Raw genomic sequence first — 18,553 nt, 5'->3', positions numbered from 1 at the left:
GGGCTTTTTAAAATCGCCCTCTTTTCCGTGGAACTTTAGCCCTGTATTAGGGTTAGGGGTGTGCACCAGGTTATTGTTAGGGTTAGAAAATCGAGGTGTCCCGGCATGGTTTTGGTGGTTGGAATGTGTTGAGAATGGGCAGAAATGATGAGCTGCGCAGAAAAAGCTACTCAAGAGGGCTTTTTCAAAATCGCCCTCTTTTCCGTGGATCTTTAGCCCTCTGTTAGGGTTAGGGGTGTGCACCAGGTTAGGGTTAGGGTTAGAAAAACAAGGTATCCCAGCATGGTTTTGATTGTTGGAATGTGGTGAGAATGGGCAGAAATTATGAGCTGCGCAGAAAAAGCTACTCACGGACGGCTTTTTCAAAATCGCCCTCTTTTCCATGGAAGTTGACCCCTACATTAGGGTTAGGGGTGTGCACCAGGATAGGGTTAGGGTTAGAAAAGCATGGTGTCCCGGTGTGGTTTTGGTGATTGGAATGTGTTCGGAATGGGCAGAAATGATGAGCTGCGCAGAAAAAGCTACTCAAGGAGGGCTTTTTCAAAATCGCCCTCTTTTCCTTGGTAATTGACCTCTATATTAGGGTTAGGGGTGTGCACCAGGTTAGGGTTAGGGTTAGAGAAACGAGGTGTCCCGGCATGGTTTTGATGGTTGGAATGTTTTGAGCATGGGCAGAAAGGATGAGATGTGCAGAAAAAGCTACTCAAGGAGGGCTTTTTCAACATCACCCTCTTTTCCATGGAACTTTAGCCCTCTATTAGGGTTAGGGGTGTGCACCAGGTTAGGGATAGGGTTAGAAAAGCGAGGTGTCCCGGCATGGTTTTGATGGTTCGAATGTGTTGAGCATGGGCAGAAATGATGAGCTGCGCAGCAAATCTATTCACCGAAGGCTTTTTCAAAATCGCCCTTTTTTCCATGGAACTTGACCCCTATATTAGGGTTAGTGGTGTGCACCAGGGTAGGGTTAGGGTTACAAATTGGGGGTGCCCTGCCATGGTTTTAATGGGTGGAATGTGTTGAGAATGGGTAGAAATGATAAGCTGTGCTGTAAAAGCTACTCAAGAAGGCTTTTCATATTTACCACTTTCAGTGGGTCTTACCCCTATATTAGTGTTAGGGGTGTGCACCAGGGTAGGGTTAGGGTTAGAAAATTGAGGTGCTCTGCCATGGTTTTGATGGTTGGAATGTTTTTAGAATGGTTAGAAATGTGAAACTGTGCAGAAAATTCTACTCAAGGAAGACTTTTTAAAATCGCCACTTTCAGTGGTGTTTGACTCCTATGTTAAGGTTAGGGGTGTGCACCAGGATAGTGTTAGGGTTACAAAATCGGGGTGACTTGCCATAGTTATGGTGATTGTTGTGTAGAATGGGCAGAAATGATGAGTTTTGCAGAAAATCTACTCAAGGAAGTTTTTTCAAAATCACCACTTTCATTGGTGTTTGATCCCTACATTAGGGTTATGTTGAATTTTTTTTTTTTTTAGGTTGAAATTATTTATTTAAATTTTTTATTTCATTTTGAAAATCGAGGTGTCCTGGCATGATTTTGATGGTTGGAATGTGTTTAGAATGGGCTGCAATGATGAGCTGTGCAGACAATGCTATGAAAGAAGGCTTTTTTCAAAATCTCCCTCTTTTCAATGGAGCTTTACGCCTATATCATGGTTAGAGGAGTTCCCAGGGTAGGGTCAGTGCAGTGGTGACATACCTTGGAATCCCCCTTTTCCAGGAAGTCTAGCAGAAAACTAACTCTCCCAAGAAACTAAGTAGAAGGCACATGTGGCTGGGTGTTTATGTAGGGATATATATGCACCAAAAAAAAAAAAAAACCCTTTTGAAACCACTGTTTTCTCCTGCATCTTCCATTCATAGAAAGCAAGTAGGTGGGACACAGGCACAAGTAATGGAGTCATGAATCCCATGTGGGACTCAGTCAGTCCTGGCACAAGCTGTCTGAGGCAGAAGAGTGCATGTGTGTTAGTATACCCTTTACACATCCTCTTTTGATGTGGCCTCAGTGTCACCATCACCACCCCAGATGCTGTTGCTTGATCAACCCATGTCACACCACTGCATTCTGGCAGCAAACCAGATGGTAGGCTCTCTGAAGAGGGTGCTGGCTGCTACAGCCAGGCTGAAATGCCTGGCTCTGGGGGGTTCCTTCCTCAGGACCAGGAATCACGGAAGAGCTATCCCATAACCCAGTCTCCCAGAATATCCCTGCTTTGAAGAACCTCCTCAAAGCTATGTATTTGTACCTGTCTGGCATTCTGAATAGCTGTGCCAGTTTGTTTCTATGGCTGACACAGCTCCACAGAGAGTCCACTCACCTTCTGGCTTTCTCTGTAAAATTCCACTGGAAGAGCAGGGACGCTGGAGTGCTTTCCCAAATGCCAAGTTTGCAGCGGTGGGAGGCACTCCTGGCAGGTCAGGAGCATGTCACTTGTCACTCATCTCATGAAAAGGCTGGCCCTGGGCATTCTGGGAAATAAAGATGACTCTAGAGGCTGACGCTGCACTTGGCAGCATGTCGGCCTTCCAATTTTTTTAAAAAAAATCTAAAATAGTAAAAATCAAAAGGCGCAGAGAGCATGGCAGGCTCTGGGGCATAAAGGCACCACATTATACAGTATTTGTTTCCATTGGCATTTAGAAGGTTTTTCAGATACAATAAGAAGTTTAAGCGTGCTTAACTGTATAGATCCTTTGTGGTCTAATATAATGTGTAGCAAAAACTTTAAAAGCTATGATACATGTTTCTGATTATTATCTCAGTCTATTATTGTATTTAAAAGTAGTCTGTAATTTCAGATTTGTACATAAAGTGTGAGTGTAATTTTATGATTTTGTCTATGACTAATATGTATCTGTCTCCATCTTCCATCTGGAAGTGCTTTCTTCTGCATAATTCACACATTCTGAAGTATAGATATAGTGTGGGAAACTCAGTTCATATAAGGGAAGCTGATACAGCTCTTCATTGTATCCAACTACAGTAATACCTCAGTTCACGAACAATTTGGTCCGCAGACAGAAAGTTCAGCAAAATGTTGCTTCCATTTGTGAACTCCTCATCGGGTGACGAACACAATCGCGGCCATCTTCCATTTTCCCCACATGAACACAATCGCAGCTATCTTCCCCACATCACAACCACATGTCAGAGTGTGTTCGAGCAGGGAAGATGGTCACGTTCGTGTTCATGCGGGGAATACGGCCACAATCGTGTTTGTACAGGGAAAATGGAATATGGCCACTATCGTGTTCAGGCAGACACGAATGGGTCCATCTTCCCCACTCTGACACCTGGTTGCAGCTTCCTCTAGTTGAGATCATGGCCACAGACTCTCCCTCCAAACAATAACCTCCTCCACACCCACCTTCCTGTCCTCCACGCCTGAAGTTGCCTCAAGCAAGGTTAGTGTTCTCTTTCTTCATACTGTACTGTAGTTTGTTTAATATTTTCGCGGTTAAAAATAATTACATACGGTTCAGAATGGAGTAACCTTATTTACATTGAACCTTATGGGGAAATTTGACTCAGTTTGCAACTAATTCAGTTTGCGACCAGAATAGTGGAATAAATTAAGTTCGTGAACCGAGGTACCACTGTAGTCCCTCTGTGATACTTCAAAGACACTCTGATGCTTTAATTTGCATAGCTTCTCTTACACCAATTTCTTCTTGCTTCATACCTAAGTACAAAATGTGCAGTATCAATTTTTAAAAGCACATAAGTATATTAAACAGCCAAGTAGCACTGAAAACACATAGCAAATGATGATTAAGAAAGGGCCGTGCACCTGCTTTATGTAGTTTAAAGGGAAGCTTGGCTAACTGTTCATACAAACAACCTTTGCCATAGACAAAGTTTCAGTACATTTTATATTCCAATTACAAGATCAAACGCAAAACCTTCTATGGGAAGCTACCCTAAAATATTCTTTGCTGCTGACTCGTCCAGTGAATGTGCTACATAATAGCAGTAATTAAACTATTTCCTTCCCACCTCTAGGTATAATGAGCACTAATGGGTATTCCTAATGAGAAAATTGATGAACCCCTACTCTTCTATAATTCATCACTAATCAGCATTTGATTGTTTTTGCTGTGTGTTCACTTTAATTTGACTTTGCATTCATCTAAAGACAAATGTGACCTAGGGGGTGAGCAGAAACCAATATACCTGGAGCTTAGAGTTCACACTGTCCAAGGTCTTTGAGCACCATCTGTCATAAGACCTTCCAGGCTTTGTGTGGCTTGTTTCTTGTCTGTGTTGATTAAATCAGCAGAAGAGTTTTAGTATGTTTCACTTTAACCATCCTCCCATATTTGTCTGTTTTCATGCCTGGAACAGGCAAACAACACTTTGTCCCAAATGCTCCATCTGTGCCTTTTGTTGTTATGACACCATTGTGCTACCTGACCCAGACCCAAGTGAATGATTGTTGTAGGATCATTCCTGGTCCTCTGCTGGCCTTCAGCATGAGGCAGGAACACAAAGAAGCAGCAAGGCATTGCATCCTGAAGCACCTTAAAAGCTCAGCTGGGTGAGAGGCAAGGCTGATACAGAGGCAAATTTGGACTGGCTACCTGCTCAGCAAACTAGTGTGCATCCTTAAGAATGATTTTTATTTTTGTTATCTATTTATATATTCACAAAAGGTATGTACTGCTCCACATCCAATAAAATCCCTGAGCAGTGAACAATAAAAAGGAAGAAAATGGAGTTAAAATACACAGATAACATGCTAGTAAAATTGTGGCTGTTTAGTCAGAGGAGGTCGGTTTCAGTAAAATGGGCATCAAAACCAAAGCGACATTGGTGCCTGACTGACATTAGCAGGCAGGAAGCTCCATAGTCAGGGTGCCAATGTGCTGAAGGTGGACTGCAAGTGGGCCCCAAAGCCACCATCAGGGCCTTACAACCTCAGTAACCAGATGGGTGGATCAGGACGAAGGCATGCTTTCAGATATCCTAGTACTAAGCTGTTTTCCAATAACAAAACCTTAAACCTGGCCCATTAGCAAACAGATCCAGCACACGTGTCTCAGTAATCATGTTACATGCAGTTTCTTGCAACAGATGAGGCCCTGCATTCTGGCATTCTGCACTAGCTGCTGCTTCCAAACCAATCTGAAGAACAGCCCCAAGTAGAGTATAATGCAGTAAGACATACAATTAATGGTGAACATGACTGCATTATTATTGTGGATTGCCTGTTTCATCACATTTTAATACATGAACTGATAGTTCTCTCCATGAAAGATGTGAAGCTCAATAGATAAATTGCCATTCAGTGCAAACACAAGTACCTCCATTAAACCAAGAACCAGGCAACAACAGACACTGATGACACAAGATCAGGTGAAGTTAGACTTCAGCTTTCAGCTTTCCTAGTCTTATTCAGAAGTATCTCTGTAAGGTAAAGGAATAGCCATTCTATCTAATTCATGGCTATTAATCAAACCTGAGGCATCAAGTAATGCTGCCTATGCTTATCAGAATTAGTCTGTGGATTTCATAATCAGATGCTTTTCCTGTTAAACCACTGATAATTTCCATTTATATAAATTAGAACTAAAGGCTAATTCATAGCACAGTTCTTCAGTCATTGTAAGGCAGCCCAATTTAAATACATTGTGTGCATCTCTCAACAGGCTGATGATGTTGAGCTGTCCAGCTACCCATCCATCCATCCATCCGAACATGGCTATCTGTATTGTTAATGCACAGTTAGCCCTATGCCAACATTTTAATCTATTTATTTTCAACCATTCACCATGGGGAGAGACACAAAGAAATTACACCCAAAAGTTGTAGGAAGAAGTGAGAATTTGAGAGGAATTTCTCAGGGTTTCAGTGCATACTCTGCCAGACGGAGCTGGTTAGGACAGTATAGAATGGATGCTGTTTATTTTACCATTTCATCCCATTCTGGCCTTGCAAACTCTCTGGCCACTTGAGCCTTCTGAAAAGTTGCCTTTAGCCAGGGCTTCCGCCTGCTATGGGGCTTTTTTGTGTTGCTGCTACATAGTGCCTCAAAGCTAATACAGGCAGTCCCCAGATTACAAACGAGTTCTTCTTTCTGAAAAAATGGAAATTTGTCTTTAAGTCGAATTTTTATGTAAGTCAGATCATATAAAGTCAACCCTCCACTCTTGCAGAGGTTAGGGGCACAGGACCCCCATGAAAATGGAAAAACCACAAATATCTCTAGTGCTCCCCCTCATCCAACCCCCCAGCGTTACCTTTTTGCAGCAAGGAAATGCCAGAGAGATTTCCCTCTTCAGATGGACATGGCAAAAGGCATGCTTTGGATGCCTCCCTCTCTATGGTGATACTCTGGAGGCCCTCCTCCTGTACCCTTTCTCTTCCTCTCTTTCTGGGGTAATGACATTTTTCCACAGTAATTTTTAAAAATTAATAGGCTTTATGGCAGTTCATTCATAAGTATAGGTTGTTTGCACTTCAGATATTCATAGATCAGAAACTGCCTGTATTTTTGTTTTGGTGTGAGTTTTGTTGAGAGAAGAAGACATCCTTGCTTAGTTTGCAGACACTCAAGAGGCAGCAGCAATGGAAGAAGTCCTGGTTAAGTTACCCCTTGGGCATTTTGGAAAGCTAACGCAGCTGAAGAGGCTGAAAAGATAGAACAGGATAAAAATCTGTAAAATAAAAGTCAGATATGTACACATGCTCAGCCACCTCCTAAAAATAAAGGAAACCCAATGAAAGAGGTAGAAAAATGACTACCTCTTTTACAGGAAAATGAAGAGGCCATGCAAGGGGCAGATGGTCATTGTGCTTGATAATTGAAACAGGACCCTTGTGCTCTGCTGTTTTTGCGACATAGAGCCAGAGCAGATAGTGATTACTCATTAAGACTGGGCTTACAGTTAAAACATCAGATTCAGAAAGGATGGTGTAGTGATTAGAGTATTGGCTAGGATTGCAGAGATCCAGGTTCAGATTCCCTGCTCAGCCAGTCAAGCTATTTCTCAGCCTCTTAAAGCACACTGAGTTATGAGACTAAAATGGAGATGAAGAAGGATGACAGGCCTGTTAGATTAATGTCTGTCCAGGTAAACTGATTAAAAGCAGCATTAAAGATAGAATCATTAAATACACAGAAGAAAGTCCTGCTGAAAAGGAATCAAGATAGCTTCTGCAGGGAAAGTCCTGTCTCAGTAACCTATTAAAATGGATTTAGGAAAGATAAAAGGAAGTACATCTTCACACAATGAAAAGTTAAACTTTGGAATTCAGTGCCAGAAGAAATAGTGATGGCCACAGATTTTGGATGGCTTTAAATACAGATTGAACAAATTCAAGGAGGAGGAAGTTATCCGTAGCTACTAGTCTTGCTGCCCATGTGCCACCTCCACTATCGGAGAAAGCAGACAGCAGATGCTGAGCGGTTTGGGCAGGTGGAACTCTTGAATCCTGCAGAATCTAGAGGGATTCTGTGGACAGCTGGCTTGTGAATGGAGTGCTGGACTAGATGGATTCCTTGGCCTGATTCAGTGTAGCTTCTATCTGGTGTTCTTTTGACATAAGGCACCCATGCAGGAGAGGTGGCATTGAAATGTAAAGTTCCAGTTTACATTGCAGCAAAACACTATTTAAAGCATGTTTGATTTAAGCTTTTAGAATGAAATGGCAACCCACTCTAATATCCTTGCCATGAAAAGCCCATGGACAGTACCAAAAGGCAGAAAGATATGATGCCGGAAGATGAGCCCTTCAGGTCGGAAGGTGTCCAATATGCTACTGGGGAAGAGCAGAGGGCTAGTACTAGTAGCACCAGAAAGAATGAAGCAACTGGGTCAAAGCCAAAAGGACACTCAGTTGCGGATGTATCTTGTGGTGAAAGGAAAGTCCAATGCTGTAAAGATCTATACTCCATAGGAACCTGGAATGTAAGATCTATGAATCAAGGTAAGCTGGACATGGTCAAACATGAGATGACAAGACTGAACATTGACATCTTAGGAATCAGTGAACTAAAATGGACAGGAATGGGTGAATTTAATTCAGATGACCATCAGGTATACTACTGCGGGCAAGAATCCCTCAGAAGAAATGGAGTAGCCTTCCTAGTCAATAAAAGAGTAGGAAACACAATACTGGGATACAATCTCCAAAATGACGGAATGATCTCAATTCGAATCCAAGGAAAACCATTCAACATCACAATAATCCAAGTCTATGCCCCAACCATTGATGCTGAAGAGGCTGAAATTGATCGGTTCTATGAAGGCCTACAACACCTTCTAGAAATAACACCAAAAAATGATGTCCATATCATCATGGCAAGGTGTATACTGTCGCCCTGCCTATTTAACTTATATGCAGAGCACATCATGAGAAAGGTGGGGCTAGATGAATCACCAGTTGAAATTAAGATTGCTGGGAGAAATATCAACAACCTCAGATATGCAGATGATACCACTCTAATGGCAGAAAGTGAAGAGGAACTAAAGAGCCTCTTGATGCGGGTGAAAGAGGAACGCGCAAAAGTTTGCTTGAAACTCAACATTAAGAAAACTAAGATCATGGCATCCGGTCCTCTCAGTTCCTGACAAATAGATGGGGAAGAAATGGAGGTAGTAACAGATTTTATTTTCCTGGGCTCCAAGATCACTGCAGATGGGAACTGCAGCCATGAAATTAAAAGACGCTTGCTTCTTGGAAGGAAAGCTATGGCAAATCTAGACAGCATACTAAAAAGCAGAGACATCACCCTGCCAACAAAAGTGCGTATAGTCAAGGCTATGGTTTTCCCAGTTGCAATGTATGGCTGTGAAAGCTGGACCATAAGGAAGGCTGAGCGCAAAAGGATTGAGGCCTTTGAATTGTGGTGTTGGAGGAGACTCCTGCGAGTCCCTTGGACTGCAAGAAGATCAAACCAGTCAGTCTTAGAGGAGATCAACCCTGGCTGCTCTTTAGAAGGCCAAAACTCAAATACTCAGAAACTCAAATACTTTGGCCACCTAATGAGAAGGAAGGACTCCCTGGAGAAGAGCCTAATGCTGGGAACAATTGAGGGCAAAAGAAGGAGACGGCAGAGGCTGAGGTGGCTAGATGGAGACACTGAAGCAGTGCTTAGGTGGACTCCGGGGGATGATGGAGGACAGGAAGGCCTAGAGGAATGTTGTCCATGGGGTCATGATGGGTTGGACATGACTTTGCAACGAACAACAACAACAACAAATTCAGTGTACTTGGAATTGAAAATAATTTTAGTTTTCCTTGCTTTAGATTTGCACCCATTTCAATAACTTTGTTGGGTAAACCATTCCGAACTCCCTGTATTTTGCAGAACTTTTCTTGTTTTTTAAAGGTGCATGCTTTTTGCTGGCACTTGTTGACATCTTTCTTTCACCCTCTCTGAAAGAAGGAGAATTGTGAAAACCTTCTTGCAGCATAGTAAATAAACAGTCAGCCTTGTGCCTTTGTGCCATAAATAGGGGCAAATGACCCCTAGGAAACTTAAAGGTGTTTACAGCATCTTTCTGTCTCTCACATTCACCTCCCTGGAAGAAATTGACTCAGTTCCCTGTGGTGCACTATCAAGAGCCACTAGCCAAATCAAACCATCACCGTTCTGTCTGTAAACATTTTTTACATCCCACTGTGACTCCTAAAATCACATTTCTGTGTTCCATGTAAACAGAGCAGCAAAGGACTCTCAGGTTGTTGCTTTTCTCGAAATAAATCTCTTGTTCTCCTGTCTTAGAATGTGGGCTGTTAATTGCTTCACTCAGAGCAGACCTGGGTCATCCTTTGGGAATGAAGTTGTTATAAAACGGCTGTGTTGACAGATGGTACAAATGGCATAACTAATGAAATCGACCATGGTGTTTTTGTGGCAGTGGGGAATTATCACTGTGCCAGTAAATGAAAGGCTTATTAAATGTTGTGTTCTAAGTGGAGGAATACATTGTATTGATGGCTTGCAGAATCATAATTCGGGAACGCAACAATGATTATACGCTCCGTGACGGATGGTTCTCTGACATATGTCTTGGAAACATTTTGCAGATAGCTGCACTTGAAGCCAAAACTATCTTGCTCCTGATAAAGTAGCTTTTCGGTAGGAGTGTTTCGGCTCAACAGTGCATCAGCAGGAAGTGTTAAAGTTCCATAGGACAGAGTAATCCAGATTAATTTTCTAGTTCCGTGTGGTTTTGATGAGAATTATCCCAATTCTTCTCAAACAGAAAAAGCATACAGTTAATAAGGATTGCCTGAGTCAGTTCAGAAAACAGTCTTGATTTATACAAAGTTAAGGCCGGATAGAAACCTTTTAAATAGAAGGTTGCAAATCTTTTCCAGGATTGTAATCTTCAAGTGCAAATCTGTGTGTGACTTCTCAGAAGTAAATCCCATTAAATTCAATGAGGATTTACTGCCAGGTAAGCATGGATAAGACTGCAACCTTGGATGTGCTTGGTCATCCTCATTTTTAACTCTAGCGTCTTTTCTAGATTCATACTAAAATACACTTTTAGTATAAGTGTTTCTTTTAGGCCTTGAACACTCTGCTGATTGAACATTTATGATGCGAATAACTGCTACACACACAATCTATGGCTACTACTCATGCTTGTGTGCCTCTTTCAGCAGTTCTCAGCCACAGCACTGCCACATTTCTGGCCATGCTGTGGCATATTCGACCCATTAAGTTACCCTCCTACCTCTTCAGTGGAGAGATTCAACACCCTGTGCGTGTAGCTGCAAAGGTGCTTGTGCTGAGATGCTGGAGTATGTTATGCCATATGTGCAGCAATGGGTGAGAAACTTTCTCAGGCAAGGATTTTTTAGTGTATTTACCTACTTCACACTTCCTGAGTGTTTCACCAAGCCAAGGCAATTTTCTACTGAAATCTGCCATTTTAGAGGATTTGCAATACAGCTTGTCTTGAGGAAATCATGTATTTAAAAATAACATATTAGGGGAAAGTGTACACAGAATGCATATATTTATGCATTTTTTGTGAGCCGCCCCGAGGCTTTGTTGCGATGGGGGCGGCATAGAAATGTTCTAATAAATAAACAAATAAATTTAAGGAAAGCACATAGAAAATTGCATTGTAGCAATATAAAATGCTGATAAAAGCCCATGCATATAAATAATGTGCACAAATAAAGGAGGGAAAGTAGCATGGAAAAGCGCAAATATCTTTCCTTGCTTTTAGAAAATTGCAAGCTAATACAGAAACAGGGTGGAACCAGCTTGACCTTAAAAATCCAACAATCTTGGTGAGGCCAAAAGTGACAGATCCATCAATTCCTAACATTTTGGCATCTCTTTAGTACAACTGTTGAGTACTGGTTCAGCTGCTGATGAGCAGTACAATCAAATGTGTGCAGGCTTCCTTCAGTCATTCCACTCAGATTATGGCCCAGGAAGAGTACTAGGTACTAACAGAATTTCAAATGTGCACAAAATTCGAATATACTCATTGATATGTACAATATGCAAATTCAGATCAGCTTGCTGTGATACATTGCATATATTGGCAAGAACCGCTGTGTATATGTAAAAACTAGAATCTCTCCCTCCCTCTCTCCCTCTCTCTCATGCGTAGGTGTGGGCTTTTCTGGCCTCTCCTCTGTGCTCCATCCCATCCTTGAGCAAGGTAGCTCAGTGATGCAGTTAAGTGATTATACTCTGTACATAATGCCTTTACAGGGGCCCATTCCGTCCCCTGCCTTTAGATGTTACTGTTAATTTTGTCATTTTCTTCAGAGAGGAGGCATTTCCCATCCTTCTATCCCATGGTTTACTACTGCTATCGCCATGATATGCTAAAGTAAAATAAAGAAAGAAAATTTGCCAAGCCTGAAAAATTAAAACCAGGCTGATTCTTGCTGGAGACATAATGCAATATGCAAAAAACAGAAAAGAAGACAGTTTTTTTCGGCCTTAAAACATAATGCAAGGTATTCTATTTATTAACAGGGATTTAACTTCCTGTTTCCTGCCTCCTCTCCTACTTCAGGGTCTTGCTAAATGATGAAGAGGGGCAGCAGCCCCGCATGGCACACAGTTACTTTTCTCAAATTCCTACTGCACTTTAAAACTGAAACCATGTGGCAAAGCTGCTGATTTGAAAGTGGCACTGAGAGGAAGCAGGAAGAGATCCAAGTCCTTTCCCATTTCTTCCCAGCTCTGTTTTAAAAAAATAGTGACAACAGGAGGGCTGTGACTGAAATCCTTGCCAAAACTATCACTTGGCTTTGTGGGTCAGAACCTGAAGTGTACCTTCCTTCATTCATTTATTACATTTCTCTACCAGCCAATAGCCAAAAGTCTCTGGAAGGTTTACAAAGATTAAAATCATTTAAAATGTATCATTTTAAATAAACTATTTACATACAAATATAGAAGCAGCCAACATACCTATTTACACAAGTGAAAGATGAGGTACACATTCTTAAATGAATAAATGGACATTAATGCAAATGCACTGTGTACATGCTCAGGTTTCTGCTTTCTGTTGTTCACTTCTTCCAGACACAGATATTAAAAATAAGTTTTCTGTTGTGAAAAGTAAGTTTTCTTATGTGCCCTAAGTCGTCTCTGAATTATCGTGACCCTGTGAATGAAAGCCCTCCAAAATGTGCTATCCATGACATCCATGCTTAGTTTTTCTAAGTTTTAGACTCTGGCTTCCTTTATGGAGTCGATCCATCCCTTCGCTGGTCTTCCTTTTCCTCTGCCTTCGGCTTTTCCTAGTATGACTGTCTTCTGTGGGGAGTCTTCTCCAATGTCCAAAGTATAACAGCCTCATTTTTTTTTCATACGTAACTTCTGGGGAAAGTCCTGGCTTGATAAGATTGACAACCCCCTTTCCATCAGTCCAGGGCATTCACAAAGCGGTCCTCCAGTGCAATGTTTAGATCACATCAATTTTCTTTCTGCCAGCTTTCTTCGCAGTCCAGTTTTCACACCCAGCTCTTGAACAGAACCTGCTGTTCTGGTATTATTATCAGAGCACCTCAGGTGATACCTCCTCTGTCTCTCTTGTTCTTGAATTGTTCATTTAACTAATTAATTTTATATACCACAACCAATAGCCCAGTTTAGGGCTTTCTGGGTAGTTATCAGAGTTATCTTATCAAACCATAAAGGCTTGTTTAGGCCATAGTCTTGCCTTGGGCTGTGGAAGACAAAGAGCAAGGTATTTTCCTCCTCTCCTTGCATTTTAAAGTCCATTCCAAGTGGTGGCTTGGCAAGAAATTGGCAGCTGTCTGGGCAGCCATCCTTGATTCAATCCATAGCTGGGGTGAAAGGAAATGGAAAGCCACAGCATTTCTTTTGCTCCCTCTGGAGTTCTGTTGTTGGAAGAAGAAGAAAAAACAGTTGCATGTCTGAGGAAGGGGAAACTGAGGAGAAGCTCCACCTCTGCATCCCAAGAAACCTACTCCATGTGCATTTTTCTACAGTAGCATTGGTGGCAGTTGGCAGGAAGATGGAGCTGTCACCACTGCCAGGAGAATCGGGCCAGAAGGAGCCACTGCTGAGTAAGAAAAAGATCGGGGAGAGACTGTGGTGGGCAATGGCAGCTGGAATCCTGGCCTCATTGGTACTCTGAAAGAAGGGCAGAACAGCACCCCTTCCTGCTCTTTTGCAGCTGCCTCCTGTTATTGTTTCTGTTCCTCCTTCCCACCATCCCAGCCCTGATGACACACAGCTGCCAGTACCAGTGAAAAGAAGCACAAGCAGTGGAGCCAACTGTGCCATTATGGAAAGAACTAAAAACCATAATTGTGCCACTGGCCAGGCTCGGCATTCAAGGCTGTGAGAAAAACATCTGAAGCTCCTTGGCCAATAGCTAGAAACATCTGTGGGGTCTGTCTAAGAAGTTGTTCCAAGGAATGCCGCTTGCCCTAATGTTGCAGATGTGACTTAGAAGCATTTTGTGTATTGAATATGGTAAGGAAAAATTTCCCAATAATTCAGAAGGGGCATAGCGTTGTTTACATCTTACACAGTCATAACATACTCATGTTCTAAGTGTCAGTCCTTATGTAGCCAAAATGAAACTTCATGCATGAAAAGAAAGTACAGGGCTTTTTGCAGGAATACAAAAAAGGGAGATTTAGAAGAAGGTCTGGCTGTCCTTGCCACATCACCGTGTTGGGAGGAATGAAGTAGAAAACCGGATGAAGGTGAAACAGTGACCTAGAAAGGGGTATGGATGGCTGGTAGGAAAACTGCACAGTTAAGAACTTTGTGGCAGGTCCCACCTGCTTCCCTGTATTTTGATGAATGACTTGCCTCCAAATACTGAGAAACTGCCCAGGTGCTGTGATCCACATTATTATTCCATATCCCACTACCACGCAGGTGTAGGAATGCTATTTCAGCTGTGACAGGCCTTTTCAGTTGTGTTGGCAAACTTGTCAAATGTCTTCCTGAAGAAGACCCACCTGTTCTAATATTTCTTGAGGACTTTTAAATCATGCTTCTGAAATTAATCTATGATCTTCTCCTCTTGTGATTTGCATGCTCTTGTGAGTTGTAGGATTGGTTTTGATCAGATGGTGTGTTTTATTCTATTGTTACCTGGTTGGAGCATCTCCAAATAAAAAGTATGGGTTGTATTGTTTGAAATAAATGAATGCATATTGTTTATTATTTTGATGGCAGGTGTAAAATAATCTCTTCTCCCAAAATAGCACTTGTTTTTGTTTTATGCTGAAGCAAATATTGCAAATGTTGTGCTCCACACTGTTGGCCTTCTTTGGTTAAAAGGCTGCATTCTTGTAGCAGTTTCTATTCCAAGATCTCAAGCCATCTTAAAAATATTAATGACAATTCTTGTGCAGTTGGATGCTCTATGGGAATAATTAAACTATAACTTTACCAGCTGCTTTGAAAATATGCTTCTTATATCTCATAAATTATAATTGGAAGAGAACTTCATTAATTTTTAGTTAATTGGGGTAAAGGTTTATGAGCATCCTAAGTCTTTGCAATGAAAAATGAAAGTTAAAGGAAATACTTTCTTCTACATTGTCCTTGAGAGTATTTTGTATAGATTCTGGCTTACAAAGTGCCAAGCATTGTTGAGATATTTATGGACAGCTTGAGATCACTGATCACCTAGTAAGGTGAAGAAGAAAGCCATAGTGCCTAGTATATTATAGTCTTTGTATTATGACTTTATACAAAATGAAGCAAAAAACCTGGACAGAATAAATTAAATTGGCTTAAATCCACAGGCTTGGGATCAAACTTTAATCTGCTACTTCATACTGCAATGAAGCTATTAACAGTGACATCTCAAATTGTCTAATCATGGAAATTAGTTCCTTATATAAAGCATTAATCATTTTAATTCAGAAGATCATCCCAAATGAAGTGAATACTATGTTGATTGTACAGATTTAACAGGAAAGAACTTAATTACTTTCTCTTTTTCTCCCTCCACCCTTCTCTCTTTATCCATCTGATCTATTTTTCATTTGCCTCTGGACCATTTTAATCTCTTCCATCATTTAAAGATGTTCCAGCGGATTTGATCGTCACAGACAGGACTGGGTTGACAATGGCTGCCCTGAAGAGGTAACATCCAGACACCATATATTTATTATAATTGTGTGCATGATTAGGACCTTTACAAAGACATCTGAGGCTATGGCCTGAAATAAGTTTTCCCCACTGAACTGATCATCAGTATCGAAAGGGGATTTTCTAGAACCAGTTCCTGCCCTCCCCCAGTGCTGACGGCTGAACATCTGATCAGTTGGTAGTGCTGCAAACTCTTTGAAGAGGAGACAGTTCTATTTCCATGTTTTCTAGCAGCACTTTTTGTACACAAACATTAAAGCCAGAAGTGTTACCCCATGCTGTCTTTCTGTATAGACTGACCTTGTTGTTTTGGGATGCATTTTACAATTCTCTGTAAATGTTACATGAAATAACAAAGATCAAGCAATTTAACATTTGTTTATCTTATTTAGTACTACATCTTGTGTAAATATTGTTAGGTATTTCAGAATTTGGATATTAAAAAATCAATGATTGGTAGAAAAAGCCCTAACCTGTCTTCTATGACTTAATTAAAATTTTCAGGGTTTAATACCAGTTAGTGCCCACAGGGAATCAGCCCTGGAATCCATGTGTAATGCCAGATCTCAGCTATTTCAGTGCTGCTTGAAAAAAAGAAAACACAGCAGAAAGTATTCTTTCTTTATTTTTTCTCTCTTTTGGTCTTGATTTAAGGTTTTCATTTTCGTTCCCTTCCGTCTGACATTTTGTGCTTGCTTTAGATGTCTGTAGTTCCGAAACAAATGGCCTCCATTGAGAACCAATTTTCTTCTTTCTTGTTTATGTGTTTTTCCCCCACCCTGTAGTCTAAAGATAAGATTTGTGAGAAGAATATAGACACCACTCAAATGCCTCCTCATACCACCATCGCTGTACAGCAAACTACAATGAGATCCAGAGCTTTAACAACAACCAAAGGATCCACAACATCTCATCTGCCAACGAGCCTACCCACAGAAGGTAACTGGGATGGTCAGTGTAATAGGATGTAAATGTAACTTGTGTAACCATTTTAGGCACATTTCACATAAGGTTTGCTCATTTGTGAAAAGTAATTCTTGAATGATGTTTGTAATCCAAATACATTGTAGACCAAAAGACAGTGTATGTGTGTGTCCCACCATGAAAGAAAGAAAGAAATCTGTAGCTCCTAAGGAAATTTGCATTAAACTTAGACCTTTTTGCGCTGATGATACTATTTAACTACATTACAAATAGGAACAAGAGGTCCCTACAAAGCTGAAATGCTAAATTATAAACTTAAGTTGCCTTGATTTGGATATTAGAACTGGATCCAGTATTAAGTATATGCAGCTGGGTTGGTGGAAGCAAACTTCCTTGCCCCTTCCTCCTCACATAAGTCCTCCAGGCCCTTGCAATTTCTCTCTGCAGGTAGACAGTTTGAATAAAACACATTTATTTTATTTGAATTAAGAAACTTTAAATAGGTAAAATTCACCACAGCTCTTATATTCATGAGATGATAGCCGACTTTGTCTATTCATTTATTTATTTATTATTTATTTATTTTTCGATTTATATCCTGCCTTTTCCTACAAAGGGCTCAAGGCAGCTTACATCATTCTCCTCCTTCATCTTATCCGCACAACAACAACCCTGTGAGGTAGGTTGGGCTGAGAGTCTGTGACTGGCCCAAAGTCACCCAGTTGGCTGAGTGGGGACTAGAACCCAGATCGTCTGAGTCCCAGGCCCATGCTCTTAACCACTACACCACACTGGCTCTTTATTTGGTTGGTTGGTTGTATATTGCTGATCATATTTACATTTCTAAATATTTTACAAAAGAAATGCATTAAGACACATTAACAGGGCGATCCTGTGGCTTTTCAGATGACACCAGACTCAGCTAGGGCAGAAATCTTGCCACAGATTTTTTTTCCATCGTCTGCCACCTTCTGCAGAAGAGGCCAGTAAGGGTAAAAAGAGGTCATCCAGTGGGGGAGGGAGACAGAGAGGTGTTGATCTGCAAGTTCCATGAGGATCTCTGTCTCCTGCTCCAAGGTGGACTGGATGGGCCTGGCCAGCAATAAAGAGCAATGTTGAGGATGGAAGTGCTCTCAAACCTTCTCCTGCAGCTCTCATTCTGCCTGGCTCTGGGAAGTGGTGTGTAAGTTAGAGGGCTCTGAAACTAGCTAAGAGTCTCTAGAGCATTTGCCTATAGAGCAGCCTTCCCCACTCTTGTGCTCTCCAGATGTGTTGGAAGCATAACATCCTTCAGTCCCAGCCACATCATGTTGGACAGGGCTGCTGTACAGCATCAGTCATATAAAATACATTAAAATAAATCAATTATAAAATCATTTAAAGCAAATACCCATTATACCATTAGGAATAAACAATTAACAATTCCCCTTGTTCCTGCTTCGTTTTTTTTATCCTAGCTCCGCATTTTTTTGTTTGTTAGAAGGAAATACTAAATGTTCTTTGATAGATGATAAACGGCACATTAAGGCTATTTTAGTGATAGAGGAAGAAGTTTATGCTAGGCTGTGGCAAGAAGTTTTGTACTTATATTGTGATCAGTTGTGGCAAAGGAGCCTATCAACAGCATTTTAGGATACACAGAGAACACAACAGTGTGACTTCACAGTCCTCCCCCCGCCGCTGAAAGATGATGCTAAGCAGAAGCCTCCAGTTGCACTGTTGTTCAGTGCAGCAGTTGTAGAAAGTTTAGGAGTTGTCAGTTCAGGCTTTTGAGGTCTCACTCTATATATGCCTCTGCTGCTAATGCCTCACTAGCTCCTGACTTGAAAGGTAGTAGCAGAGATTTGGAAAAAAGTGAGAGTTTAAAATGAGTAGCATATTCTGAAAAGGAAGACCAAATCAGAGACAGGTTGACTCTATCAAGGAAGCTACAGCCTTGAATTTACAAGAGCTGAAGTCAAAGATCACACATTTTGGAGGACTTTCATTCGAAAGGTCTTCATAAGTCAGAGACTATTTAATGGCATATATAGCAACAG

At 41.2% G+C, this 18,553-nt stretch overlaps 1 protein-coding gene across 3 annotated transcripts in view; it reads left to right on the top strand.

Annotated features, from left to right (window-relative positions):
• Positions 1-18,553, top strand: part of PLXDC2 (plexin domain containing 2) — a 251,857-nt gene that overhangs the window by 213,053 nt on the left and 20,251 nt on the right. For all 3 annotated transcript variants that reach the window (XM_044425076.1, XM_044425075.1, XM_044425077.1), the window contains 2 exons: positions 15,524-15,584; positions 16,376-16,529. In XM_044425076.1, the coding sequence (XP_044281011.1) occupies positions 15,524-15,584; positions 16,376-16,529 (215 nt within the window). The remainder of the gene's footprint in view (positions 1-15,523; positions 15,585-16,375; positions 16,530-18,553) is intronic.

This window comes from Varanus komodoensis, unplaced genomic scaffold, assembly GCF_004798865.1.
Source record: "Varanus komodoensis strain SLA01 unplaced genomic scaffold, ASM479886v1 scaffold15, whole genome shotgun sequence".
NCBI classification, from domain to species: Eukaryota; Metazoa; Chordata; class Lepidosauria; order Squamata; family Varanidae; genus Varanus; species Varanus komodoensis.
This window is presented reverse-complemented; position numbering and strand designations above follow the sequence as displayed.